Source organism: Pseudophryne corroboree, chromosome 6 (genome assembly GCF_028390025.1).
Source record: "Pseudophryne corroboree isolate aPseCor3 chromosome 6, aPseCor3.hap2, whole genome shotgun sequence".
Classification (NCBI taxonomy): Eukaryota; Metazoa; Chordata; class Amphibia; order Anura; family Myobatrachidae; genus Pseudophryne; species Pseudophryne corroboree.
In genome coordinates this window covers 584342466-584368633 of record NC_086449.1, presented here as the reverse complement: position 1 = coordinate 584368633, position 26168 = coordinate 584342466, and the positions used below count along the sequence as shown (strand labels likewise).

The window sequence follows — 26168 nt, the reverse complement described above, 5'->3', positions numbered from 1 at the left end:
CTGCACTGAAAAAATTTAAACTACTGTATCTGTATTACTTAGCTGAATACAGGACATATCAGCTTTTGGTAAATAGCAGGGACACTTACAGTATTTTATGCCGGAACTGCCGTTTCCATAAAATTTTCAGTGGAAAAGACATTAATAAACAGGCCATTGAATATGTATAGAGCTTCCATCATTTTGAAATGAAAAACTATCAAACCTATGTAACCTATAAGTATGTATGCAACTTCATATATCCACCCCATACAGTACTTCGTTCTGGATAAGTTAAGAGTGAAATAAACCCATTATTGCTAATCATGTGACATTGTGGTTATGTTTAGTCTGGATTTGACTTAAAGGTATTGGGTGTAAAAAAGGAGATAGTCCTAGGAAAACTGGAACACATGGAAAGAAAGTACTTACTAGAAGTACTCTGGTGTCCTTTCCCAATATGTGGTCAGACCCAGGGTGCTTCTTTCTTATTGCAGGTTATTTTCCTTGTACTTATGTAAATACATTAGTTTATCATTTCCTCTTGTGAAGTTCCATCCTTGCACAGTATATGCTGTATGATGACTTATAAGACAATCCCTACCCAAAGATTGGAAATCATGTGTTAGTCAGTGTTGACACTTCTTGTTTACGTAATTTATTGCATCGCCGATGTCTCTCTTCTGTTCCTGTTTTATCCATTCACTGTTTTCTTCTCATACTGTGCTGCTGTTCTTTCTATCAGAAATATCAAGATATGGAAAAGCCACATGCAGGTTCAGCAAGGAATGCTCAGCAAACCATCAGTGAGCAGGTGAGAACTTTGTCCCCATCTAGAAACTATGCTGACACTGATCCTGTGGGGGCATCCTTGACAGGCTTAAACATTACTGTCTTGCTGAACATACTGTAAATCAAGAGCTAAAGTACCAACCAATCAGCTCCTATCACTTTACAGGCTGTTATTAAAAAATGACAAGTTAGGAGTTGATTGGTTGGTACTTTAGCTCTCTTTGCTTTATCTCTCTCCAAGATTTGATAAATCTCCTCCTGGGTCTCATCAAAACTTCAAAATGGAGTCAATATGAAAATGAATATTTTATTTGTAAACTAATGCATGATAATTCAAATTCTTCAAAAGCCGTGAAGAGGTAAATAGTGTTTTACCCTAAGATCTATTTTTAAACGGATATAATAGCTGGAGCTCCAATCCCTGTTATATATTAGCTATGGTAATGAAAGAAAGCCATATATATCCCCTATTATTTTCACAGGACACTATATGGCAATTTGTGTATATTTTATTTATCTCATATGCAGTGGTGCAAGTATGCGGGTACGCCCGGGTACGGAGTACCCTTAAGAATATGGCAGCAGGTACTCAGTACCACCTGCCACACACTTTGCACCTGTGACCACCATTACCACAATTATAATGCGCCACTAAGTAACAAGACCATGGTGCTTGGCAGCATGACAGCGCCTCCCAGTTTGTCAGGGATACTGGGAGCGCGACGGTGATGTCATGACGCCACATCACACTTCCTTCTCTGGCAGCTGTGACTGGCGTGAAGAGAGGAGCCTGATTGCACTTTCCCGCAGCGTCTCTTGCTGGGAGCATTCATTTCTAATATAATGTGGACACTACTATATATGTCTATTATTATGGGGATATATTACTACATATTTCTATTGTATTGTGGACACTACTATATATTTCTGTTATTCCAGGGGCACTACTACATTATATATTCCTGTTATAATGGAGGCATTATTATATATTGTTATTACATTTGGGGCATTACTATATATATTTATTATACTGGGGGCATTACTATATATATTTCTATTATACTGGAGTCCTTACTATATATTTCTATTATACTGGAGGCATTACTATATATATTTCTATTATACTGGAGGTATTACTATATATTTCTAGCCTTGCCTCCAGAGTGCAAAGAAAAGGGTCTTTGTAGTGTCGCCACGCCACTAGTGTCATGTAGCCACTCCCACTTGCGACATGTAGCCACGCCCCCTCACACCACATGACCATGCCCATTTTTCAGCACTCAGTACCACTAAGAAAATATTTCTACTTGCACCACTGCCCATATGATTATTTTGTAGATGTTTGTGCTTTGTAGACTGTATGAGTTGTTGGACTGTTCTGTCTCTTTCTTTAAATAACTCCATGATTGGATCCCAGTCAGCCTACTCTTCCATTGTCAGGCACCTCAGCCCTTGTATTACACTAATCAGACCCATCTTGGTCATACTGTAGTCATCCTGAGTCTGTGGTATAGATATTAATCAGCACAGTACTGCTATTCATGCCTCACTTATGGATGATGAAAGTAACTTCTGGAAAGCATGGCAGCTGTAGTTAGCTGGATATGTTTCTGTTATTCCCTTCGTTTTCCACTTAAAAGGTTAACAGTAGTGATGAACGGGTTCGGTTTCTCGGAAACCGAACCCCCCCGAACTTCACCCTTTTTACACGGCTCCGAGCCATACTCGGATTCTCCCGTATGGCTCGGGTAACCCGAGCGCCCGAACGTCATCATCCCGCTGTCGGATTCTCGCGAGATTCGGATTCTATATAAGCAGCCGCGCGTCGCCGTCATTTTCACTCGTGCATTGGAAATGTTAGGGAGAGAACGTGGCTGGCGTCCTCTCCGTTATTGTTGAACTTGATTGTGCTGTGCAGTGCACTATTGCTTAATTGTGGGGAGGGCTGGGGAGCAGCTGTATATAGGAGGAGTACAGTGCAGAGTTTTGCTGATCAGTGACCACCAGTTATCCGTTCTCTGCCTGAAAAAAACACTCCATATCTGTGCTCACAGTGTGCTGCATATATCTGTGCTCACACTGCTTAATTGTGGGGACTGGGGAGCAGCTGTATTATATAGCAGGAGTACAGTGCAGAGTTTTGCTGACAGTGACCACCAGTATACGTTGTCTGCCTGAAAAACACTCCATATCTGTGCTCAGTGTGCTGCTTTATTGTGGGGACTGGGGACCACCAGTATAATATTATATAGGAGGAGTACAGTGCAGAGTTTTGCTGACCAGTGACCACCAGTATATAATATATAGCATTATGGTACAGTAGGCCACTGCTGTACCTACCTCTGTGTCGTCATTCATTAAGTATACTATCCATCTACATTCTATACCTGTGGTGCATTTTAGTTTTGCAGTTTGCTGACACAGTGACCACCAGTATACTATATATAGCAGTACGGAAGGCCACTGCTGTACCTACCTCTGTGTCGTCATTCATTAAGTATACTATCCATCTACATTCTATACCTGTGGTGCATTTTAGTTTTGCAGTTTGCTGACACAGTGACCACCAGTATACTATATATAGCAGTACGGAAGGCCACTGCTGTACCTAACTCTGTGTCGTCATTCATTAAGTATACTATCCATCTACATTCTATACCTGTGGTGCATTTTAGTTTTGCAGTTTGCTGATACAGTGACCACCAGTATACTATATATAGCAGTACGGAAGGCCACTGCTGTACCTACCTCTGTGTCGTCATTCATTAAGTATACTATCCATCTACATTCTATACCTGTGGTGCATTTTAGTTTTGCAGTTTGCTGACACAGTGACCACCAGTATACTATATATAGCAGTACGGAAGGCCACTGCTGTACCTACCTCTGTGTCGTCATTCATTAAGTATACTATCCATCTACATTCTATACCTGTGGTGCATTTTAGTTTTGCAGTTTGCTGATACAGTGACCACCAGTATACTATATATAGCAGTACGGAAGGCCACTGCTGTACCTACCTCTGTGTCGTCAGTCATTAAGTATACTATCCATCTACATTCTATACCCGTGGTGCATTTTAGTTTTGCAGTTTGCTGACACAGTGACCACCAGTATACTATATATAGCAGTACGGTACGGAAGGCCACTGCTGTACCTAACTCTGTGTCGTCATTCATTAAGTATACTATCCATCTACATTCTATACCTGTGGTACATTTTAGTTTTGCAGTTTGCTGACACAGTGACCACCAGTATACTATATATAGCAGTATGGAAGGCCACTGCTGTACCTACCTCTGTGTCGTCATTCATTAAGTATACTATCCATCTACATTCTATACCTGTGGTGCATTTTAGTTTTGCAGTTTGCTGACACAGTGACCATCAGTATACTATATATAGCAGTACGGTACGGAAGGCCACTGCTGTACCTACCTCTGTGTCGTCAAGTATACTATCCATCCATACCTGTGGTGCATTTCAGTTGTGCGCAGTAAATATAGTAGTAGGCCATTGCTATTGATACTGGCATATAATTCCACACATTAAAAAATGGAGAACAAAAATGTGGAGGTTAAAATAGGGAAAGATCAAGATCCACTTCTACCTCGTGCTGAAGCTGCTGCCACTAGTCATGGCCGAGACGATGAAATGCCATCAACGTCGTCTGCCAAGGCCGATGCCCAATGTCATAGTAGAGAGCATGTAAAATCCAAAAAACAAAAGTTCAGTAAAATGACCCAAAAATCAAAATTGAAAGCGTCTGATGAGAAGCGTAAACTTGCCAATATGCCATTTACGACACGGAGTGGCAAGGAACGGCTGAGGCCCTGGCCTATGTTCATGGCTAGTGGTTCAGATTCACATGAGGATGGAAGCACTCATCCTCTCGCTAGAAAAATGAAAAGACTTAAGCTGGCAAAAGCACAGCAAAGAACTGTGCGTTCTTCTAAATCACAAATACCCAAGGAGAGTCCAATTGTGTCGGTTGCGATGCCTGACCTTACCAACACTGGACGGGAAGAGCTTGCGCCTTCCACCATTTGCACGCCCCCTGCAAGTGCTGGAAGGAGCACCCGCAGTCCAGTTCCTGATAGTCAAATTGAAGATGTCACTGTTGAAGTACACCAGGATGAGGATATGGGTGTTGCTGGCGCTGGGGAGGAAATTGACAAGGAGGATTCTGATGGTGAGGTGGTTTGTTTAAGTCAGGCACCCGGGGAGACACCTGTTGTCCGTGGGACGAATATGGCCATTGACATGCCTGGTCAAAATACAAAAAAAATCACCTCTTCGGTGTGGAATTATTTCAACACAAATGCGGACAACAGGTGTCAAGCCGTGTGTTGCCTTTGTCAAGCTGTAATAAGTAGGGGTAAGGACGTTAATCACCTCGGAACATCCTCCCTTATACGTCACCTGCAGTGCATTCATCATAAGTCAGTGACAAGTTCAAAAACTTTGGGTGACAGCGGAAGCAGTCCACTGACCACTAAATCCCTTCCTCTTGTAACCAAGCTCCTGCAAACCACACCACCAACTCCCTCAGTGTCAATTTCCTCCTTACCCAGGAAAGCCAATAGTCCTGCAGGCCATGTCACTGGCAAGTCTGACGAGTCCTCTCCTGCCTGGGATTTGTCAGGAATCGACTCACCAGGCTGGCATCCGTCCGCCGCTGCGGACTCCGTCCTGGCTCCCTGCGGTCACCTGTCACCTATGCCCCTGCCATGGGTCATCATCTGGATCCTGGGGGTACTCCTGAGCCAGCAGGCGTGTGCGCGCCGCGTCCCCGCTAGGCCGCGGCGTGGGCGCCGCCATGACAGTCTCCAAACAAGCTAGTATGCTGCGGCCAATCCGGTGCGTGGCCGCACCCACTTTCCTTTCCTCCATCCAATCCCTGCACACCATGGGGTATATAGGAGGCTACAGTTTCACCTCACAGGGATCCTGGACTTTGTGTCATTCTGACTACCTGCATGAAAGGATCAGCTCCTGTCTCTCCTGAGTTCCTGCTAAGAACTTATACTCCTGGTGATTCTGCTTGCTCCCGTGGAACTTCAAGGCTCAGCAATACCGGCAACCTGCATTGGGCTTCACACTCATCACAACCTTGTGTGCTTCAGCCTGCAGTTGAAGACTAAACTCCAGGTGTGTTCATTCCTCCACCTGTGACACAGCTTGCTGCTGCCAGTGCCTGATCACCTGCACTGTGAGTTGGTCTCCTGCTAATGCTCAGGTTTGCAATATCATCTACTGCCTTAGTTCTCTGTTTTAAAACCCGGCTCTGGTTTCTAAACCAGTATCATTTCATTGACATTCATTCTGTTGTTTTATTTCCGGATATGATTTCTCAAGTCACCTATCATCTATTGCCATAGACTGTTTGTTATCATACCAAGTATTTGACTTTCTCATCTGATATATTATTTCTGCTGCATTTTCTGTTATAACTTATCTGCTGAATAAAATACCATTGCGCTCATGCGCAAGAACGTGATACAACCTCCTCGTCTCTTTCCTCCTACCTCCACTGACCCACTAGCGCCCCCTCCGGGGACACAGACCGAACACAATCTGACAGTAAGTCCAGGATCGATGGACTCGGATGGTGGACGGAGTGTGGGGTCAGAGGCCTTGCAAAATCTGGTCTCCCGTCTGGATGGTCAAGAGGTTGCGCAGCAGCAGTTGCTTCACTTTCTACAAGGGATGTCCTCCCGATTGGATACACTGCAGCAGTCCCTGCCAAGTGTACTCTCACCTACTGTTACTCCAGTGTCACGTCTGCACCTGCCCGTGCCGAGCAAATATGATGGCAGTCCTAAATTATGTCGCGGGTTCCTTAACCAGTGCGAAATACAGTTTGAGTTATTGCCACATAACTTTCCTACACCAAGGTCCAAGGTTGCCTACATCATTTCCTTACTCTCTGGATCTGCTTTGAATTGGGTGTCTCCTCTGTGGGAACGTGCTGACCCCCTGATCAATAACTACTCTGACTTCGTGTCAACCTTTAAACGGATCTTTGACGAGCCTGGTCGTGCAACATCAGCTTCGGCAGACCTGATCCAAATTCGTCAAGGTAACCGAAGCATGGGACAGTATGTCATCCAGTTCCAGACGTTGGCTGCAGAGGTCCAATGGAACAACCAAGCTCTGGTAGCAACCTTCTGGCACGGACTTTCGGATCGGATCAAGGACGAACTGGCAACCCGTGACATTCCTGTTCAACTGTCTGACTTGATCTCCCTGTGTATAAAGCTGGACTCTCGCATCCGCGAACGCAATAATGAACGCGCTCGGAGTGAGCCTCGCAGAATAAGGTTCATACCCCCCGTACAGTTCCAGCCTCCTTCTCCTTCTGACGAGCCTATGCAGGTAAATAGGTCCCGCCTAACCCCTGAGGAACGGGCAAGGAGAATACGAGAGAGGCTCTGCCTATACTGTGCTGCTGCGGGTCATCAGATTAACTCCTGCACGATGCGTTCGGGAAACGCCAGATCCTGACTTGTAAGGGAGGAGTCAAGTTAGGATCATTCAGTCAAGCTCCTTCTCAACAAGATCTCATTATTCCAGTGACGCTAGAAACTTCCGTTGGGCTCCAGTCTGCGTCAGCATTAGTGGACTGCGGTGCTGCAGGAAATTTTATCACCCAAGCTGCGGTAAACAAATTTTGCCTGTCTACCTGTGAACTTTCTTGTCCTGTATACATCACTGCTGTGGATGGTAGTAGAATCTCCAAAGGGAACATTTCACATCAAACTACCCCAGTGGTTCTGGGAGTTGGATTTCTCCATTCAGAAATTATCAAGTTCCTGGTCATTCCTCAAGCCACCCAGGAGATTGTCTTGGGCATGCCATGGCTCCAGCTACATAACCCACAGTTTGACTGGACAACGTTGCAGCTTACCTCATGGGGTTCCCACTGTCATCATTCCTGCTTAGCCCAAGTGTGTCCTCTTAAGTCCACCGAAGTGAAGTCACAGCTAAGTCTCCCAGCAGTTTATCAAGACTTCGCAGACGTCTTCTGCGAAAAAGCTGCTGATATCCTGCCGCCCCATAGGGAATGGGATTGTCCCATTGATCTCCTTCCTGGCAAGAAGCCACCCAGGGGGCGCACCTATCCTTTGTCTGTTCCTGAAACAGAGGCGATGAGTAACTACATTAGAGAGAATCTTCAGAAAGGATTCATCCGTCCGTCATCATCACCCGCTGGCGCAGGTTTCTTCTTTGTCAAAAAGAAGGATGGAGGACTGCGTCCATGCATTGACTATCGGGGTCTCAACGACATTACCGTCAAGAATAGTTATCCTTTACCACTCATTACCGAACTGTTTGATAGAGTTAAGGGGGCCCGCATCTTCACCAAGTTAGATCTCCGCGGTGCCTATAATCTCATCAGAATCCGGAGTGGTGACGAGTGGAAGACAGCCTTCAACACTCGTGACGGCCATTATGAATACCTGGTAATGCCATTTGGGTTGAGTAATGCTCCAGCGGTATTCCAACACTTCGTGAACGAAATTTTTCGTGATGTCCTGTATAAGTACCTCGTTGTTTACTTAGATGATATTCTTATCTTTTCTCAAGACCTTCCATCTCATCGCCTACAAGTCTGTGAAGTTCTCCGACGTCTTCGTGAGAACCGTCTCTACGGGAAGTTATCCAAATGCACCTTCGAAGTTCCCTCTATACCCTTCCTGGGGTATATAATTTCCGGATCGGATCTTCAGATGGACCCGGCAAAATTGGAAGCCATTGCCAATTGGTCCATTCCAAACTCCCTCAAGTCTATCCAGCGATTCCTGGGTTTTGCCAACTATTATAGAAAATTTATTCGAGGATTCTCTACTCTCATCGCTCCTATTACCAACCTGACTCGGAAAGGGGCAGATCATTCCAACTGGTCAGAAGAAGCCTTGGCAGCCTTCCGGAAGATCAAGTTAGCCTTTATGTCTGCTCCAGTGCTGTCACAGCCAGATGTCAACAGGCCGTTCGAGTTGGAGGTAGATGCCTCTAATGTTGGGGTTGGAGCTGTTCTCTCCCAGAAGGGATCTGATGGGAAAGTCCACCCTTGTGGATTCTACTCTCGCAAGTTTCTTCCTGCAGAAGCTAACTACTCCGTGGGAGATCAAGAGTTATTAGCAATCAAACTGGCTCTCGAGGAATGGAGATATCTCCTAGAAGGGGCCAAACATCCGTTTAACATCTTCACGGATCATAAGAACCTGCTATACCTAAAAGCAGCTCAGTGCCTTAACCCTCGCCAGTCCAGGTGGGCTATGTTTTTCTCTCGTTTTAATTTTAGGCTTCATTTCCGCCCAGGTTCACAGAATGTGAAAGCCGACGCATTATCTCGGTCCATGGAATCAGAAGAGGGAACATCTGACTCTGTGCCACATTCCATCCTGAGTCCCGTGGTTTTCGCTACCTCTCAAGTCTCTCCAGCTCCACCTCCGGGTAAGACTTTTGTTTCCCCAGAACTCCGTCCCAAGTTGCTAGCTTGGGCCCACCAATCCAAGTTTACTGGTCATCCTGGTGTCCTGAAGACATTCAAGTTCCTTTCTGCGTCATATTGGTGGCCGAAGATGAAAGTGGACATCCAGGATTTCGTGGCATCCTGTCCTAAATGTGTGCAGCACAAGACTCCTCGTCAGTCTCCAGCAGGTCAGTTGCAACCCTTATCAGTCCCTAGTCGTCCTTGGTCTCATCTATCAATGGACTTTATCACTGATCTTCCACCTTCTCAGGGACATAACACTATTTGGGTTGTAGTGGACAGATTTTCCAAGATGGCTCATTTCGTTCCTCTCCAGGGTCTCCCTTCTGCCCCGAAACTAGCCCAGATCTTTCTACAGGAGATCTTCCGTTTACACGGGTTACCCTCCGAAATAATATCTGATCGGGGGGTACAGTTTGTAGCAAGGTTTTGGAGGGCCCTCTGTTCTGCCATGCAGATAAAATTGAAATTCTCGTCTTCATACCATCCTCAGACGAATGGGCAGACAGAGAGAGTCAATCAGGAACTTGAGACTTTCCTACGGCTATATGTGACATCCTCCCAGGATGATTGGTTTAATCTGCTCCCATGGGCCGAGTTTGCCCATAACTTTCGTTACCACACTGCTACAGACACGACACCATTCTTTGCAGTCTATGGGCAACATCCCCGAGTACCTGAATTTCAAGAACTTCCTCACATAGATGTTCCTGCTGCCACTACTGCTCTGACTCAGTTTTCCTCCATTTGGAAAAGAATTCACGTTTCCCTCAAAAAAGCCTCCAGTCGATACAAGATCTATGCCGACCGTAAGAGACGTGCGGTTCCCCATTTGAAACCGGGGGACAGGGTTTGGTTATCAACCCGCAACCTTCGTCTCAGGGTTCCTTCCATGAAGTTCGCACCACGCTTTATTGGTCCTTACCCTATTGAGAGTGTCATCAACCCAGTGGCTTACAAGTTGAAATTACCACCTTCACTTCGTATTCCTAATGCCTTTCACATTTCTCTCCTCAGACCTCTAGTCCTAAACCGCTTTCAGAATACTCTTCCAGCAGGTCCCAAGGTTCGAACTCAGCGGGGCGTGGAATTTGAGATCAACAAGATTCTGGACTCTCGTTGCCGGTATGGACGTCTCCAGTACCTGGTCGATTGGTTCGGTTATGGCCCAGAGGAGAGAAGCTGGGTGTATTCATCTGATGTCCATGCTCCTAGGTTGGTCCGTGTCTTCCACAGCACTCATCCCTCCAAACCACGTGGGTGTTCGGTGTCCACCCCTAAAGGAGGGGGTACTGTCAGGAATCGACTCACCAGGCTGGCATCCGTCCGCCGCTGCGGACTCCGTCCTGGCTCCCTGCGGTCACCTGTCACCTATGCCCCTGCCATGGGTCATCATCTGGATCCTGGGGGTACTCCTGAGCCAGCAGGCGTGTGCGCGCCGCGTCCCCGCTAGGCCGCGGCGTGGGCGCCGCCATGACAGTCTCCAAACAAGCTAGTATGCTGCGGCCAATCCGGTGCGTGGCCGCACCCACTTTCCTTTCCTCCATCCAATCCCTGCACACCATGGGGTATATAGGAGGCTACAGTTTCACCTCACAGGGATCCTGGACTTTGTGTCATTCTGACTACCTGCATGAAAGGATCAGCTCCTGTCTCTCCTGAGTTCCTGCTAAGAACTTATACTCCTGGTGATTCTGCTTGCTCCCGTGGAACTTCAAGGCTCAGCAATACCGGCAACCTGCATTGGGCTTCACACTCATCACAACCTTGTGTGCTTCAGCCTGCAGTTGAAGACTAAACTCCAGGTGTGTTCATTCCTCCACCTGTGACACAGCTTGCTGCTGCCAGTGCCTGATCACCTGCACTGTGAGTTGGTCTCCTGCTAATGCTCAGGTTTGCAATATCATCTACTGCCTTAGTTCTCTGTTTTAAAACCCGGCTCTGGTTTCTAAACCAGTATCATTTCATTGACATTCATTCTGTTGTTTTATTTCCGGATATGATTTCTCAAGTCACCTATCATCTATTGCCATAGACTGTTTGTTATCATACCAAGTATTTGACTTTCTCATCTGATATATTATTTCTGCTGCATTTTCTGTTATAACTTATCTGCTGAATAAAATACCATTGCGCTCATGCGCAAGAACGTGATACAACCTCCTCGTCTCTTTCCTCCTACCTCCACTGACCCACTAGCGCCCCCTCCGGGGACACAGACCGAACACAATCTGACAGGATTCCTCCGATGCATCCTTGAGTGTAACGCCTACTGCTGCTGGCGCTGCTGTTGTAGCTGCTGGGAGTCGATCGTCATCCCAAAGGGGAAGTCGGAAGACCACTTGTACTACTTCCAGTCAGCAATTGACTGTCCAACAGTCCTTTGCGAGGAAGATGAAATATCACAGCAGTCATCCTGCTGCAAAGCAGATAACTCAGGCCTTGGCAGCCTGGGCGGTGAGAAACGTGGTTCCGGTATCCACCGTTAATTCAGAGCCAACTAGAGACTTGATTGAGGTACTGTGTCCCCGGTACCAAATACCATCTAGGTTCCATTTCTCTAGGCAGGCGATACCGAAAATGTACACAGACCTCAGAAAAAGACTCACCAGTGTCCTAAAAAATGCAGTTGTACCCAATGTCCACTTAACCACGGACATGTGGACAAGTGGAGCAGGGCAGACTCAGGACTATATGACTGTGACAGCCCACTGGGTAGATGTATTGCCTCCCGCAGCAAGAACAGCAGCGGCGGCACCAGTAGCAGCATCTCGCAAACACCAACTCGTTCCTAGGCAGGCTACGCTTTGTATCACCGCTTTCCAGAATAGGCACACAGCTGAAAACCTCTTACGGCAACTGAGGAAGATCATCGCAGAATGGCTTACCCCAATTGGACTCTCCTGGGGATTTGTGACATCGGACAACGCCAGCAATATTGTGCGTGCATTACATCTGGGCAAATTCCAGCACGTCCCATGTTTTGCACATACATTGAATTTGGTGGTGCAGAATTATTTAAAAAACGACAGGGGCGTGCAAGAGATGCTGTCGGTGGCCCGAAGAATTGCGGGCCACTTTTGGCATTCAGCCACCGCATACAGAAGACTGGAGCACCACCAAACTTTCCTGAACCTGCCCTGCCATCATCTGAAGCAAGAGGTGGTAACGAGGTGGAATTCATCCCTCTATATGCTTCAGAGGATGGAGGAGCAGCAAAAGGCCTTTCAAGCCTATACATCTGCCCACGATATAGGCAAAGGAGGGGGAATGCACCTGACTCAAGCGCAGTGGAGAATGATTTCAACGTTGTGCAAGGTTCTGCAACCCTTTGAACTTGCCACACGTGAAGTCAGTTCAGACACTGCCAGCCTGAGTCAGGTCATTCCCCTCATCAGGCTTTTGCAGAAGAAGCTGGAGACATTGAAGGAGGAGCTAAAACAGAGCGATTCCGCTAGGCATGTGGGACTTGTGGATGGAGCCCTTAATTCGCTTAACCAGGATTCACGGGTGGTCAATCTGTTGAAATCAGAGCACTAAATTTTGGCCACCGTGCTCGATCCTAGATTTAAAACCTGCGTTGTATCTCTCTTTCCGGCAGACATAAGTCTGCAGAGGTTCAAAGACCTGCTGGTGAGAAATTGTCAAGTCAAGCGGAACGAGACCCGTCAACATCTCCTCCTTCACATTCTCCCGTAACTGGGGGTGCGAGGAAAAGGCTAAGAATTCCGAGCCCACCCGCTGGCGGTGATGCAGGGCAGTCTGGTGCGAGTGCTGACATCTGGTCCGGACTGAAGGACCTGCCAACGATTACTGACATGTCGTCTACTGTCACTGCATATGATTCTCTCACCATTGAAAGAATGGTGGAGGATTATATGAGTGACCGCATCCAAGTAGGCACGTCAGACAGTCCGTACATATACTGGCAGGAAAAAGAGGCAATTTGGAGGCCCTTGCACAAACTGGCTTTATTCTACCTAAGTTGCCCTCCCTCCAGTGTGTACTCCGAAAGAGTGTTTAGTGCAGCCGCTCACCTTGTCAGCAATCGGCGTATGAGGTTACTTCCAGAAAATGTGGAGAAGATGATGTTCATCAAAATGAATTATAATCAATTCCACCGTGGAGACATTCACCAGCAGCAATTGCCTCCACAAAGTACCCAGGGACCTGAGATGGTGGATTCCAGTGGGGACGAATTAATAATCTGTGAGGAGGGGGATGTACACAGTGAAAGGGGTGAGGAATCGGAGGATGATGATGAGGTGGACATCTTGCCTCTGTAGAGCCAGTTTGTGCAAGGAGAGATTGATTGCTTCTTTTTTTGGTGGGGGCCCAAACCAACCAGTCATTTCAGTCACAGTCGTGTGGCAGACCTTGTCGCTGAAATGATGGGTTCGTTAAAGTGTGCATGTCATGTTTATACAACATAAGGGTGGGTGGGAGGGCCCAAGGACAATTCCATCTTGCACCTCTTTTTTCTTTCATTTTTCTTTGCATCATGTGCTGTTTGGGGACAATTTTTTTGAAGTGCCATCCTGCCTGACACTGCAGTGCCACTCCTAGATGGGCCAGGTGTTTGTGTCGGCCACTTGTGTCGCTTAGCTTAGTCACACAGCGACCTTGGTGCGCCTCTTTTTTTCTTTGCATCATGTGCTGTTTGGGGACAATTTTTTTGAAGTGCCATCCTGCCTGACACTGCAGTGCCACTCCTAGATGGGCCAGGTGTTTGTGTCGGCCACTTGTGTCGCTTAGCTTAGTCACACAGCGACCTTGGTGCGCCTCTTTTTTTCTTTGCATCATGTGCTGTTTGGGGACAATTTTTTTGAAGTGCCATCCTGCCTGACACTGCAGTGCCACTCCTAGATGGGCCAGGTGTTTGTGTCGGCCACTTGTGTCGCTTAGCTTAGCCATCCAGTGACCTCGGTGCAAATTTTAGGACTAAAAATAATATTGTGAGGTGTGAGGTGTTCAGAATAGACTGGAAATGAGTGGAAATTATGGTTATTGAGGTTAATAAAACTATGGGATCAAAATGACCCCCAAATTCTATGATTTAAGCTGTTTTTTTAGGGTTTTTTGTAAAAAACACCCGAATCCAAAACACACCCGAATCCGACAAAAAAATTTCGGTGAGGTTTTGCCAAAACGCGTCTGAATCCAAAACACGGCCGCGGAACCGAATCCAAAACCAAAACACAAAACCCGAAAAATTTCCGGTGCACATCACTAGTTAACAGTGATGTATACACATATTGATTGGAGAATACTAGAGCAAGGAAAATGGAACATACTGTACTGTACAGAAAGAGAATATTAAAATAAGTTGCATATAGAAATGCCAGGTCATAAGCAAGCATGGTGCTTGTAGTGCATTGATCCTTGTTATATCATGCAGACAGAGTTGGGGGCTATTCAGAGGTGAATGTAGGCAGAGATTCGTCCAATATCAGTTGGATCTCCTTCACCAAGGATAGGACTGGAGCAAATGCAGGTAAAAGAAAGTATGGGGCCTGGTATACTCATGTCTCCGGGGAAGCCCCTTCCCAACCCCTTCCTACCCCCCATGCTGAATGGGTTCTGTTAACAATACCCAGTTAATTAATTATTAGACACATGCGTCCTGTTAACAATACCCAGGTAATTATTTATCAGACACATAAATACAGTATCAAATTAATTACATAAAACTTTTGTATTTATACTTTGAGTCAGCTCTGGTTAATTTGCAGCTCAGCTGTACGATCACAGACACTCACAGACTCACACTGTACTGCTGTGTACTGTGGATGCCAGAAATTCCAGACTCAGGATGGTCCGAGTGTCTATAATGCAGGTGCAGCTTACTAACTCTCAGGTGGATGATAGTGGCGTAGTCCGCAGTCGCACAGACGTAGTGCACACTCTGCAGGGCCCTGCAGCCGGGGTGTGTAACCAAGGGATGTATTCATGAAGTAGTGAAAAGAGTGGAGAAGTGAGCCAGTGTAGAAGTAGCCCATGGCAACCAATCAGTGTTGAGGTAACATTTATAAAGTGCATTCTATAAAATTAAACGCAGCAGCTGATTGGTTGCCATGGGCAACTTCTCCAATGGCTCACTTCTCCACACTTTTTACTGCTTCATGAATAGACCTTCAAGGGAGTAATATGTATACAATGTTCAGCAAATACACAATTTTAAAAAGATTGTCAAACCGCATCCAAATCTTGATTTCCTCTTCATTTTAATGTGCGGAAGCTGGGAGAGAGAGTTATTGCTTCCAGGATCTGATATATAGATATGAATTTATCTTTAAGCCTCTGCTGCTAAATATATTTGGTATGTTTTTATTTATTACCTTGTATTTATTTATTTATTGATATAAAAAGAGTCCATGTGGCAATATATTGGAAAATCTAAATTTAGAGAATCAATTTATAAACAATATTGGACAAAGAGCACTGGTGCAGTATTAAGTGCCCTACTCACTGGCCGACCCGCCGCCGAGCTGCCCGACGGCGGATACGGCCGACGAGCGACCCGGCGGCGGGGGAGCAGTGACGGGGGGAGTGAAGTTTCTTCACTCCCCCCGTCACGCGGCTGCATTAAAGTGCAGGCAAATATGGACGAGATCGTCCATATTGGCCTGCATGCACAGCCGACGGGAGACCAGCGATGAACGAGCGCGGGGCCGTGCATCGTTCATCGCAGGAGTCTCCACACTGAAAGATATGAACGAGTTCTCGTTCATTTATGAACGAGATCGTTCATATCTTTCAAAAAATCGGCCAGTGTGTAGGGCCCTTTACTCTTATGTGGTTCTGGTACAGTAGCTGCAGAACTTTATCCTAACTTGTAATATGCTACTTTTTCTGAATGTATATGCTACTGTATATGTGCTCTTTAAAAACATTTTTAACACAAAATCAAGGGCGTTTATTTTATTTACTTTGCAACCATGGAAGACTAATGAGTCACTACAACATTTATAGCCTAATTCTGATGAATCTCTTATTACTGTCCTATCCCTTAAGATATTTTAATACATTCAGTTTAACACTGAACTTATATAGTACAGTAACTGATAAGTCAGCTAATATTTGATCAAGGTTAAACCACAAACAATGTGGTACTGCCCATCTGTCAATGGTGCAAATTGTAAACATATTACAACAGTTGATAATAGTTACATTGGATTTTACTGTAATATATAATATAACATATTTCATTAATGTTTGTAACATTACAGCAAAGACTATTTTCCGTTTTACTGTAATATACACTCTCATTGAGTCAGAGGTGTTTCTAGAGAGGAGGGGACCCGTGTGCAGACTCTGTGTGTGGGTCCCCTCCTCTACTGTAGCCGTCACCGCTGCTGTTAGCACTCTAAGCACTGAGACTCTGGCCGCTGTGCCGCACCATTTTTCAGAGTCCTGCGCATGCGCTGTAGACTCTGACACTGTGCCAGAGTCTCTAGTACTCAGTGCGCTAGCAGCGGCGGTGACGGCTACGGGAGAGGAGGGGGCCCACACACAGTCACCGATGGATGACGGAAAGGTGGGTATAGAAGAAATGGGTGCAGTGTGTGCGGTATGTGCCCCCTCTGGATCCAGGGGTCCGTGTGCATCGCACACACTGCACCCATTATAGATATGCCAGTGCATTGAGTATTGGTGTTATCAGGGTTCCACTGGTAAGCGCCACACCTACATCACGTAGACATGTTTGATATTAAAGATGTAATAAATTTCGCTGCTAATTCCACTATCCTGCAAAACCTTCAATAAATTGCTGAATGTAGCTGGAAAAATGACTGATTACATATACAGCAGCTTTGCTGAATTTCTTTGCAGTGCGTTTTGCTCAGTCATGTGCCCTGAACTGCTAATGTCATAACATAAGATTATTATATGTTTCTGTTCCAATATTTGAGAGGCTTTGGGCTCTTGGCAGGCATTTCATTATTTGTCTGTAGGAGTTGAGCTACATTTCTCTGTACACAACGTTTCTTCGAAGCATTAAGAATAACTAAATCCTTTTATATTATAAATAATGCAGAACAGAGAGTGAAATAAAATGAAAAATATATTCTATAATGAAGGTTTAGCTGTCTAATAATGTATAGCAAAAGAAATAGTTTGCACTTAAACATAAGTAATCCAACATACTGTCTGAAACCTTTCCTATTCTACCATTGTACATTTATTGGGTTCCAGTAAGGCAGGCTTTTTCAACCAGTGTGCCGTGGCACACTAGTGTGCCGCGACCAGTTGCAAGGTGTGCCGCGGAGCTAGAGCAGCTTCCTGCTCCTTCAGAGTGAACTGTTGGGCTCTTCTTAGAGGTCAGTCTTGCTTCGGCTGTGACGTATGTCTTGAAGACGCGGCGGTGTGATATCATAGGTCACGGCCGCCGCTTCTCACCACCCAGCCAGCTGAGCCCACCCGCCTGCATACACATCTTCCAGTTCCTGCCTGCATACACAGCTTTCCTTGCCCACCCACATCCACACCTGCCCGCTGCTCAGTATTCGCAGCACTCCACTAAGAACAACCCCCGCCACTGAGGGACAGGGAGGAGGACAGCTGACCGGTAGGGGCTAATATTTGTTATTTTATTTCTCCTGTGGGGAACAATAGGATTTATGTAGGGAGCAATATGATTTATGTGGGGAGCAATGTGATTGTTAGTCCTGTGTAGGCCAATGTATGTGTGGACATTTTTTACTATGAGGGCCAATGTGTGTTTTTTGTTTTTTTCTGTGGGGAACTGATGGTGTGCCTTGCCAATTTTAAAATATTGTTTGGTGTGCCGCGAGTAAAAAAAGGTTTAAAATCACTGCAGTAAGGATGTTTTTATTCTTAATGTCGACAATCAAAACATCAACACTATATTCTTCAGATGTTCTAAATGTTGACATGCAGGATGTTGACACATCAGCATTATGCCGATGTCGGCATTGCAGATGTCAACATGTGCTCTGCCGACATTCTGAACATGTCGACATTATGGTGTCGACATAATAAATGTCAGCATTCTGCATTGATTCAATAACACAAGCGATTCCTATAGTGGCAAGATGCCACTTAGTTGATGCTCCCTTTATGTTTGTATATTAAAATATATAACATGTAAATGCACCCTTTAAAATAAGGACACAATGCAAGTGTACGATAAAGTAAGGTTGCCATTTTATTTAAATTTGGACTCACTATGTACAAAGGCCCCCAAAACTTGCTCTCTGCTAGTCATAAAGTGTAACAACCATTTCTAGCATTAAATGGCTACTGGAGTGCTCCATTCTGTAATTAGACTGGCCTGGATCCTAAATCAATTTGACACGTTTCTGCTTGTTAATTTCATCAGCTGAAGATCATTTCCATTAAGCGCTGCAATCTGAGCTATGTTTTCACAGCACTCCTTGTTCATGCTGGTATTAATTCTGACACTTTACCTTTACGTCCTCCATTTACCGCACATACAATTCATTTGTATAATTTCATGCATCATGAGCTGTGATTTATTGTAACTGTGAAAAAGTCAGTGTAAAATACTAGATAAAGGGCTTATGCTGAGTTGGATACGTACTGTATGTCCCCCAAAAAATGGCCTCTAAAAGTTTTCCCCAAAATCGTGTATTTACATCTGTATGATGAATTGGAGATACATGAAGGTGCATTTAGCAATGCACCAGTAGCCCAAGCGCTGGGTATATGGTAGGTGTTCATAAGATATCTTACACTCAACTATAAAAGCATCACCAGTAGCATAAGTGCTAGGTATATAGCAGACATTCATAAGATATCTTACACCCAACTATAAAAGCATCACCAGTAGCACAAGTGCTAGGTATATAGCAGACATTCATAATATATCTTACACCCAACTATAAAAGCATAACCAGTAGCACAAGTGCTAGGTATATAGCAGACATTCATAAGATATCTTACACCCAACTATGGCCCTCATTCCGAGCTGTTCGCTCGCAAGCTGCCTTTAGCAGCTTTGCACACGCTAAGCCGCCGCCTACTGGGAGTGAATCTTAGCTTATCAAAATTGCGAACGAAAGATTAGCAGAATTGCGAGTAGACACTTCTTAGCAGTTTCTGAGTAGCTCCAGACTTACTCGGCAACTGCGATCAGTCCAGTCAGTTTCGTTCCTGGTTTGACGTCACAAACACACCCAGCGTTCGCCCAGACACTCCTCCGTTTCTCCAGCCACTCCCGCGTTTTCCCCAGAAACGGTTGCGTTTTTTCACACACACCCATAAAACGGCCAGTTTCCGCCCAGAAACACCCACTTCCTGTCAATCACATTACGATCAACAGAACGAAGAAAAAACCTCGTAATGCCGTGAGTAAAATACATAACTGCATAGCAAATTTACTTGGCGCAGTCGCACTGCGGACATTGCGCATGCGCATTAGCGACTAATCGCTCCATTGCGAGAGAAAAATACAGAGCGAACAACTCGGAATGACCCCCTATAAAAGCATCACCAATAGCACAAGTGCTAGGTATATAGCAGGCATTCATAAGATATCTTACACCCAACTATAAAAGCATCACCAGTAGCACAAGTGCTAGGTATATAGCAGACATTCATAAGATATCTTACACCCAACTATAAAAGCATCACCAGTAGCACAAGTGCTAGGTATATAGCAGACATTCATAAGATATCTTACACCCAACTATAAAAGCATTTTTTTTTTACTTTTAACTAGAGATGAGCGGGTTCGGTTTCTCTGAATCCGAACCCGCCCGAACTTCATGTTTTTTTTCACGGGTCCGAGCGACTCGGATCTTCCCGCCTTGCTCGGTTAACCCGAGCGCGCCCGAACGTCATCATGACGCTGTCGGATTCTCGCGAGGCTCGGATTCTATCGCGAGACTCGGATTCTATATAAGGAGCCGCGCGTCGCCGCCATTTTCACACGTGCATTGAGATTGATAGGGAGAGGACGTGGCTGGCGTCCTCTCCATTTAGATTAGGGTTGAGAGAGAGAGAGAGAGATTGACCTGAGGCTGTGATACTGTAGAAGAGAGTGCAGAGTTTAGTGACTGACGACCACAGTGACCACCAGACAGTGCAGTTGTTTGTTTTATTTAATATATCCGTTCTCTGCCTGAAAAAAACGATACACACAGTGACTCAGTCACATACCATATCTGTGTGCACTGCTCAGCCCAGTGTGCTGCATCAATGTATATATATATCTGACTGTGCTCAGCTCACACAGCTTATAATTGTAGGGGAGACTGGGGAGCACTGCAGTGCCAGTTATAGGTTATAGCAGGAGCCAGGAGTACATAATATTATATTAAAATTAAACAGTGCACACTGTTGCTGCAGGAGTGCCACTGCCAGTGTGACTAGTGACCAGTGACCTGACCACCAGTATATATAATATTAGTAGTATACTATCTCTTTATCAACCAGTCTATATTAGCAGCAGACACAGTACAGTGCGGTAGTTCACGGCTGTGGCTACCTCTGTGTCGGCACTCGGCAGCCCGTCCATAATTGTATATACCACCTAACCGTGGTTTTTTTTTCTTTCTTTATAGTCATACTAGTTACGAGTATACTATCTCTTTATCAACCAGTCTATATTAGCAGCAGACACAGTACAGTGCGGTAGTTCACGGCTGTGGCTACCTCTGTGTCGGCACTCGGCAGCCCGTCCATAATTGTATATACCACCTAACCGTGGTTTTTTTTTCTTTCTTTAAACATACATACTAGTTACGAGTATACTATCTCTTTATCAACCAGTCTATATTAGCAGCAGACACAGTACAGTGCGGTAGTTCACGGCTGTGGCTACCTCTGTGTCGGCACTCGGCAGCCCGTCCATAATTGTATATACCACCTAACCGTTGTTTTTTTTTCTTTCTTTATACATACATACTAGTTACGAGTATACTATCTCTTTATCAACCAGTCTATATATTAGCAGCAGACACAGTACAGTGCGGTAGTTCACGGCTGTGGCTACCTCTGTGTCGGCACTCGGCAGCCCGTCCATAATTGTATATACCACCTAACCGTGGTTTTTTTTTCTTTCTTTATACATACATACTAGTTACGAGTATACTATCTCTTTATCAACCAGTCTATATATTAGCAGCAGACACAGTACAGTGCGGTAGTTCACGGCTGTGGCTACCTCTGTGTCGGCACTCGGCAGCCCGTCCATAATTGTATATACCACCTAACCGTGGTTTTTTTTTCTTTCTTTATACATACATACATACTAGTTACGAGTATACTATCTCTTTATCAACCAGTCTATATATTAGCAGCAGACACAGTACAGTGCGGTAGTTCACGGCTGTGGCTACCTCTGTGTCGGCACTCGGCAGCCCGTCCATAATTGTATATACCACCTAACCGTGGTTTTTTTTTCTTTCTTTATACATACATACTAGTTACGAGTATACTATCTCTTTATCAACCAGTCTATATATTAGCAGCAGACACAGTACAGTGCGGTAGTTCACGGCTGTGGCTACCTCTGTGTCGGCACTCGGCAGCCCGTCCATAATTGTATATACCACCTAACCGTGGTTTTTTTTTCTTTCTTTATACATACATACTAGTTACGAGTATACTATCTCTTTATCAACCAGTCTATATATTAGCAGCAGACACAGTACAGTGCGGTAGTTCACGGCTGTGGCTACCTCTGTGTCGGCACTCGGCAGCCCGTCCATAATTGTATATACCACCTAACCGTGGTTTTTTTTTCTTTCTTTATACATACATACTAGTTACGAGTATACTATCTCTTTATCAACCAGTCTATATATTAGCAGCAGACACAGTACAGTGCGGTAGTTCACGGCTGTGGCTACCTCTGTGTCGGCACTCGGCAGCCCGTCCATAATTGTATATACCACCTAACCGTGGTTTTTTTTTCTTTCTTCATAGTCATACTAGTTACGAGTATACTATCTCTTTATCAACCAGTCTATATTAGCAGCAGACACAGTACAGTGCGGTAGTTCACGGCTGTGGCTACCTCTGTGTCGGCACTCGGCAGCCCGTCCATAATTGTATATACCACCTAACCGTGTTTTTTTTTTTCTTTCTTTATAGTCATACTAGTTACGAGTATACTATCTCTTTATCAACCAGTCTATATTAGCAGCAGACACAGTACAGTGCGGTAGTTCACGGCTGTGGCTACCTCTGTGTCGGCACTCGGCAGCCCGTCCATAATTGTATATACCACCTAACCGTGGTTTTTTTTTCTTTCTTTATACATACATACTAGTTACGAGTATACTATCTCTTTATCAACCAGTCTATATTAGCAGCAGACACAGTACAGTGCGGTAGTTCACGGCTGTGGCTACCTCTGTGTCGGCACTCGGCAGCCCGTCCATAATTGTATATACCACCTAACCGTGGTTTTTTTTTTCTTTCTTTATAGTCATACTAGTTACGAGTATACTATCTCTTTATCAACCAGTCTATATATTAGGAGCAGACACAGTACAGTGCGGTAGTTCACGGCTGTGGCTACCTCTGTGTCGGCACTCGGCAGCCCGTCCATAATTGTATATACCACCTAACCGTGGTTTTTTTTTCTTTCTTTATACATACATACATACTAGTTACGAGTATACTATCTCTTTATCAACCAGTCTATATATTAGCAGCAGACACAGTACAGTGCGGTAGTTCACGGCTGTGGCTACCTCTGTGTCGGCACTCGGCAGCCCGTCCATAATTGTATATACCACCTAACCGTGGTTTTTTTTTCTTTCTTTATACATACATACTAGTTACGAGTATACTATCTCTTTATCAACCAGTCTATATATTAGCAGCAGACACAGTACAGTGCGGTAGTTCACGGCTGTGGCTACCTCTGTGCGGCACTCGGCAGCCCGTCCATAATTGTATATACCACCTAACCGTGGTTTTTTTTCTTTCTTTATACATACATACTAGTTACGAGTATACTATCTCTTTATCAACCAGTCTATATTAGCAGCAGACACAGTACAGTGCGGTAGTTCACGGCTGTGGCTACCTCTGTGTCTGCACTCGGCAGGCAGTCCGTCCATAATTGTGTACCACCTAACCGTGGTTTTTTTTTCTTTCTTCTTTATACATACATAGTTACATAGACATCTCTTTATCAACCAGTCTATATTAGCAGCAGACACAGTACAGTACGGTAGTTCACGGCTGTGGCTACCTCTGTGTCTGCACTCGGCAGGCAGTCCATAATTGTATACTAGTATTCATCTCCATTGTTTACCTGAGGTGCCTTTTAGTTGTGCCTATTAAAATATGGAGAACAAAAATGTTGAGGTTCCAAAATTAGGGAAAGATCAAGATCCACTTCCACCTCGTGCTGAAGCTGCTGCCACTAGTCATGGCCGAGACGATGAAATGCCAGCAACGTCGTCTGCCAAGGCCGATGCCCAATGTCATAGTACAGAGCATGTCAAATCCAAAACACCAAATATCAGAAAAAAAAGGACTCCAAAACCTAAAATAAAATTGTCGGAGGAGAAGCGTAAACTTGCCAATATGCCATTTACGACACGGAGTGGCAAGGAACGGCTGAGGCCCTGGCCTATGTTCATGGCTAGTGGTTCAGCTTCACATGAGGATGGAAGCACTCAGCCTCTCGCTAGAAAAATGAAAAGACTCAAGCTGGCAAAAGCAGCACAGCAAAGAACTGTGCATTCTTCGAAATCCCAAATCCACAAGGAGAGTCCAATTGTGTCGGTTGCGATGCCTGACCTTCCCAACACTGGACGTGAAGAGCATGCGCCTTCCACCATTTGCACGCCCCCTGCAAGTGCTGGAAGGAGCACCCGCAGTCCAGTTCCTGATAGTCAGATTGAAGATGTCAGTGTTGAAGTACACCAGGATGAGGAGGATATGGGTGTTGCTGGCGCTGGGGAGGAAATTGACCAGGAGGATTCTGATGGTGAGGTGGTTTGTTTAAGTCAGGCACCCGGGGAGACACCTGTTGTCCGTGGGAGGAATATGGCCGTTGACATGCCAGGTGAAAATACCCAAAAAATCAGCTCTTCGGTGTGGAGGTATTTCACCAGAAATGCGGACAACAGGTGTCAAGCCGTGTGTTCCCTTTGTCAAGCTGTAATAAGTAGGGGTAAGGACGTTAACCACCTCGGAACATCCTCCCTTATACGTCACCTGCAGCGCATTCATAATAAGTCAGTGACAAGTTCAAAAACTTTGGGTGACAGCGGAAGCAGTCCACTGACCAGTAAATCCCTTCCTCTTGTAACCAAGCTCACGCAAACCACCCCACCAACTCCCTCAGTGTCAATTTCCTCCTTCCCCAGGAATGCCAATAGTCCTGCAGGCCATGTCACTGGCAATTCTGACGAGTCCTCTCCTGCCTGGGATTCCTCCGATGCATCCTTGCGTGTAACGCCTACTGCTGCTGGCGCTGCTGTTGTTGCCGCTGGGAGTCGATGGTCATCCCAGAGGGGAAGTCGTAAGCCCACTTGTACTACTTCCAGTAAGCAATTGACTGTTCAACAGTCCTTTGCGAGGAAGATGAAATATCACAGCAGTCATCCTACTGCAAAGCGGATAACTGAGGCCTTGGCATCCTGGGTGGTGAGAAACGTGGTTCCGGTATCCATCATTACTGCAGAGCCAACTAGAGACTTGTTGGAGGTACTGTGTCCCCGGTACCAAATACCATCTAGGTTCCATTTCTCTAGGCAGGCGATACCGAAAATGTACACAGACCTCAGAAAAAGAGTCACCAGTGTCCTAAAAAATGCAGCTGTACCCAATGTCCACTTAACCACGGACATGTGGACAAGTGGAGCAGGGCAGGGTCAGGACTATATGACTGTGACAGCCCACTGGGTAGATGTATGGACTCCCGCCGCAAGAACAGCAGCGGCGGCACCAGTAGCAGCATCTCGCAAACGCCAACTCTTTCCTAGGCAGGCTACGCTTTGTATCACCGGTTTCCAGAATACGCACACAGCTGAAAACCTCTTACGGCAACTGAGGAAGATCATCGCGGAATGGCTTACCCCAATTGGACTCTCCTGTGGATTTGTGGCATCGGACAACGCCAGCAATATTGTGTGTGCATTAAATATGGGCAAATTCCAGCACGTCCCATGTTTTGCACATACCTTGAATTTGGTGGTGCAGAATTTTTTAAAAAACGACAGGGGCGTGCAAGATATGCTGTCGGTGGCCAGAAGAATTGCGGGACACTTTCGGCGTACAGGCACCACGTACAGAAGACTGGAGCACCACCAAAAACTACTGAACCTGCCCTGCCATCATCTGAAGCAAGAAGTGGTAACGAGGTGGAATTCAACCCTCTATATGCTTCAGAGGTTGGAGGAGCAGCAAAAGGCCATTCAAGCCTATACAATTGAGCACGATATAGTAGGTGGAATGCACCTGTCTCAAGCGCAGTGGAGAATGATTTCAACGTTGTGCAAGGTTCTGATGCCCTTTGAACTTGCCACACGTGAAGTCAGTTCAGACACTGCCAGCCTGAGTCAGGTCATTCCCCTCATCAGGCTTTTGCAGAAGAAGCTGGAGACATTGAAGGAGGAGCTAACACGGAGCGATTCCGCTAGGCATGTGGGACTTGTGGATGGAGCCCTTAATTCGCTTAACAAGGATTCACGGGTGGTCAATCTGTTGAAATCAGAGCACTACATTTTGGCCACCGTGCTCGATCCTAGATTTAAAGCCTACCTTGGATCTCTCTTTCCGGCAGACACAAGTCTGCTGGGGTTGAAAGACCTGCTGGTGACAAAATTGTCAAGTCAAGCGGAACGCGACCTGTCAACATCTCCTCCTTCACATTCTCCCGCAACTGGGGGTGCGAGGAAAAGGCTCAGAATTCCGAGCCCACCCGCTGGCGGTGATGCAGGGC

The 26168-nt window shown here is 45.6% G+C and overlaps 1 protein-coding gene across 1 annotated transcript in view; it reads left to right on the top strand.

Moving 5' to 3' along the window:
- Window positions 1-724: 724 nt before the first annotated feature.
- The window catches only part of HK3 (hexokinase 3), a 171219-nt gene continuing 145775 nt past the window's right edge, over window positions 725-26168 (top strand). The window contains exon 1 of the mRNA XM_063927931.1: window positions 725-793. Coding sequence (XP_063784001.1) covers window positions 737-793 — 57 coding nt within the window. The 5' untranslated portion in view covers window positions 725-736. The remainder of the gene's footprint in view (window positions 794-26168) is intronic.